This window comes from Pholcus phalangioides, unplaced genomic scaffold (genome assembly GCF_987345545.1).
Source record: "Pholcus phalangioides strain wild (caught in Gottingen) unplaced genomic scaffold, Ppha-v1.0 ptg000015l_1, whole genome shotgun sequence".
NCBI classification, from domain to species: Eukaryota; Metazoa; Arthropoda; class Arachnida; order Araneae; family Pholcidae; genus Pholcus; species Pholcus phalangioides.
The window spans coordinates 50,246,292-50,251,036 of NW_028301608.1; the positions used below are offsets into that span (position 1 = coordinate 50,246,292).

The 4,745-nt window shown below is 36.5% G+C and overlaps 1 protein-coding gene across 1 annotated transcript; it reads right to left on the reverse strand.

Moving 5' to 3' along the window:
* Positions 1-497: 497 nt before the first annotated feature.
* On the reverse strand, positions 498-1,817 carry LOC149076159 (uncharacterized). The gene has a single exon (XM_089242190.1). The coding sequence runs from the start codon at positions 1,815-1,817 to the stop codon at positions 498-500; it is 1,320 nt and encodes a 439-aa protein (XP_089098316.1).
* Positions 1,818-4,745: the final 2,928 nt, after the last annotated feature.

Consider the following 4,745-nt stretch of genomic DNA (forward strand, 5'->3'; position numbering starts at 1 on the left):
TGAACTTTGCCAATCTTTCAGCACTGGAAGCTTACCATTAGATCCAGATATTCTGATGAAAATTACATCTTATAATATAAATTTTAAATTTTTAGTTTTTTGAGACTTTGCGCCTTTTTCTTCCATTACCAATTATCCACCATAATTCGAAAATGGTTTGAGATAGGGCAAAGTCGGTAAGGTGTTTTCACTTGGGTTCGTCTATCAATCCCTTTCGTTTTTCTGAATAGGCCACGTTCAAAGCTCATTCAAACATGAAATGCTCAATGTTAGTATATCGATTTTTTAAATTATTTATTCGATTAAAACTGAAGCCAAAATTGGGGGACATTCAAATGATGCTCTGTCAGTGATACATGCACTGCTCTTGACAAAACCTAAAATAACAGAATTAATGAACTGCCATTGAACGAGTTAAATTCTTTGAAGTTACCTGAAAACACTTCGTTTGATGATAGACTGGACACTTTGTACCTTTGTGTTTTGTCTCTCTGAATTCACAAAGTCTCCAATATTTGCTGCAGTTCCTCATGATTCCCCGAAATTTCGAAATTCTCGTATAACTTATTCTTGATCTTGAAACTCGCGTACTTCAGCTTCTTGCAAACGCGTACCAGTGATTTCAGAACACGTAGTTCGACACCGTTGTCCAGATAGATGTCTTCGATTATTGGGTCGGGATTATCTTCCAGGAGCGCTTCGGTGATACCAGTCACGTCGTTCTCCGTCAATCGAAGAACGAGCACCTTCAATGTCCGTCTCCATTTCCTTACTGCTTTCTCCAGGGGCTCCGAAGAATTTTTGACGTCTTGAACCAGGATGACGTTGACTTTTTCCGAAGGGATATCGAATATGCGTTCCAGCTTTAAGTTTCTGCACTGAGGGAGCACCAGTTTCTCTAATTCTGTAGAATATTTGAAAATCTCGATCATGTCGAGACCTTGAAAATCACACCTTGTAGCTCTCATCTCTTTCATGTTCCTGAACCCTTCCAGTTTTTTGGCATTCGAGATCACCACGGTGCAATCCGATAAATTCAGCACTCGTAGTTTCCGACACCCGCTCTGAATCTCGCCGACTAAAAATGGCATCGGTTGGTTTGCACACACCCATAACTGGCTGGAAAGATGAAATTCTTCCAAGCATGGACAGCACTCAGCAATTTTTGAGACCAGTTGGTCGTCGCTTGAAAAGCGACACATTAATTTTAAATATCGCAAAGTTTGTCCACAAATGTTGAAAATTGGATAGAAAATATTTTGGGGAACCTTTCGAAAACACCTAGAATGGTTTGGAAAACAATTAATGTCGCAATGAATTGATTCCATGATGAACCTATTCATTTGAGGGAACTTATCTGCTGCTGACCGCATGACCGTTTCAGTCATCACCTCGTTGTGTGAAAGATCAAGAGATTTCACATTGTGACAGAATTGGGCGATTTCGAGAAAGTTTTCAGCATTCAACGGAGGACATTCAGGTAGGATAACGGCTCCACACCATGCCCTCTTCCTGGCCGACAGGTCCAAGGTTCTAGTGAACGTGAGCAATCCCATTTCGCCAAGCTTCAGCAGGTGATCCAAGTTCCATGATATAGATCTCCAACTCACTTCTCGCCACAGCGAGGAGTCGAAGCTTAGGTCCCTCCATAACTTGCATACAGGTGACACGTTCCTCAGCAACTTCCGGGGTCCTTCAGTTATGATGTAATCAGAGAAAATCTTCAGTAGCATTTCTTGAGGCAAATAATCGTTGATGGAAAATACCATTGTATCATTATGATTTACACGAAGCTGTTCGGATGAAATTTCAGTCATCTTGAAGTATTTTAGAAGAAACTTGAGAGAGAGACATCTTTGGAGAAAAGGTGAAACTCCGAATATCTCAATGTGGTGTTTGAAAGGTTGAGAAATACACATTCGGCATTGATCCATGATATAGCCTTTGAAACGCCTCCATCTTTTGTATCAGCATTTTCATAATAAATATAAATAAAAGAAGAAAATGCAGTGAAGTCAACGCCGGTCTCTCATTTGAAAAAAATCTCTCCACAGAGAGCAGGCAGACCTGCAACACGATAGTGAAATAACATGAAAAATTCAAGCATTTCCATCTTTACTTCAGAAAATGGAAGACGGATGGCAGCATTAACACGAATCAAGAGCAACTCGACAACACAAATACGTTAGGGCCACACATAAACTCAGAATACACATTCCGGCATGTACCGATTCGTTAGAAATTCCGTAGGGGAATGTGTACGAGGTGCATGTTCGGTTAAGTAGTAGTAGTAAAGTCAATGATAGCAATAAATCATTAAATAGTAGAAGAAGGAGTAGTATCTCATGATATATGGGACTTTAGACGGGTATGTAGTTGGGTTTAGTGGTCTCCGCTGTGCATTTGCTTCCACCACTAACATGCGCCCCAACGGTGGCTCCGGATTTATGTATGCCCTATCATTGTTTACTGTCGGCTGCCGAGCGGAATAGTCTTTTATCCCGAATAAGACTGTTACCCAATAAGTTCCAGAAAATCGGTTATTCAATTTTCGCTGCATGCAGAGTCTTTGGGCTTCCAGAGCATTCCCGTTAGTAGCGCCATCCACTTTTCGTGGATTCCAGAAGGAACGAGCAAAACCGACACGTTCATTTAATACTATGATTCTCTTGAGAGTAAATATGCAAATATGTAAGTTGCTACTTACAGATAAGTATTGGGCCCCAGAACATCTTTTGGACCGAGGGTCCGTCATGTTTGAGACGGCCTTGCATGAAATCTACAAAAGAGGGAAACTCAATGAACTCTATCGAAAAATTAGGGCTGGGAATCAGTTAAAATCGATAAATGATTAATCAAAAAAAATTTGATCCATAAATCGACTGATATTAATCGAATTTTAATCTAATATTTTAAATTCTAATCATTCATAGCAAACGTAGTATTAGCAACAATATAGTATTAATTTCATGCTGTGAAAATATGATATACTCATTTCGCGTACCTATCCATTTATTTAATGGATGTAAATAAATATTGAATTTTTTAAGAAATTAAGACCACCTACTTGAAGCTATTTAATATGATGAACATACTTTTCATATCCTGGAATTTCCTAACATGGATCTTGTCTTTCTTTTACTAATTTCGAAACTGATTTACATTTTCATATTGTTGCTGTTGCTTATTTTCTCTTGAATCTTGCCATCACATAGTATTGGTGGGATAATGAGCTGATGTTTCCCGAATAAGAAAAGTGCTGGTCACAGTGACGGCAATAAGTTTTTATCTTATCTCTTCTGAAACGACCATCAATCTCAATTTGGAACTGAAATCCTCAACAGTTTTTGTTGAATTGTATTTACCAATGTCTAAAAATTGGATCGAAATACAAATTACAAATGTTTGAATGCATTTTTTTAAAATACTCTTGTATTCATCGGAGTATTTTCTATTCTGCATGTTTATTCATTTTTTTAATGTATTTTTATATTTTATTTATATATGTACATAAATTTTAAATATTTTCAACTACACAAATACAGAGATATGTACATATACAAACACACAATACATACTATTGAAATGTAATTCCATCAGGTGTATAAAGGTTAATTAGTGATATTAGTTTAGCAATAGCCTTTAGAATTATGGTTTGTACAGGTTGGTTATTTTTTCTCTCAATTTTTGTATTACTGAAACAAAGAAAATATATGTACAGATGAGTTGTTACATTCTTTTGTTGTATCATACAAATACAAAGGCCACAACTGTCAAAATGTCCAACGAGGTGGATGAAAAAAGATGCCCATAAAAAAATATGGATGTCGAATAAATATCTAAACTATATCAGAATGTCAGCAACCAAATAAGAACAATAAAAAACCAATAACTATGATAAAATATAAATATACTGACCTTAAGGTATTATGACCCTATTAGAGAAAAACTCTCTGCGATACTACAGTCAAGAATTGTCCCTTACATATTGATACTGGTGTCCCCTTGTCGAAGCAGTTGGTTGACGACGTATCAATAACTCGTGGTATATTTTATCTAACCCGTTGAAAATTTTAAAACTGTGCCAAGAGTGCACGTATTATTGCTATATAATATTTATTCTAGATTGGTGTATATAGAAAATATAAAGATATTGCTATTGGGGGGGGGGGATCTTTTGTTATTATATCTGTATGATTGATTGCATGATATAGCTTCATTATTTTTGGAGCGCTATATCTATAAATCTTTTGGAATAGCGTTTTAATTGTTTATAAGAACATAAATTATTTAATCTAGGTTATTCTCTATTTTGTTTCTTTTCTAACCATATCTCGATCCAGATAATTTTAAATATGGTCACTTAAATGAAATGTTATGTATAGAAACATAATTCAAGACATCTAAGTGAGAATGAATCCAGTTAAATTATAAACTTTTGAGAAAAATTTTAATCCGGTTTTAATCGGATTGATCGAGTTGATTAACTCAACTGAAATTTTTAACTGCGATTAACAATTGATCGATTGAAGAAGAGAAGAATAAAGAGTCATGCTTTTGGATGACGGAGCGGAGTCTCGGGATAGCACAGGACTCCACGACAAGTAAATATGGTCTAAGGGGGGCCATGGGTGAAAAAAGTTAAAAAACACTGATCTAGAGGACTGTCAAAGGCCAGACGTAAGCAGACGCGAGGGCCGTAAGACACAGTATGGCTTCAATAACTGGTTTGAAATACATCAACT

What these genes read in the sequence shown, in the direction of transcription:
- LOC149076159 (XM_089242190.1), bottom strand. Translation starts at nt 1,817, where the DNA reads ATGACTGAAATTTCATCCGAACAGCTTCGTGTAAATCATAATGATACA.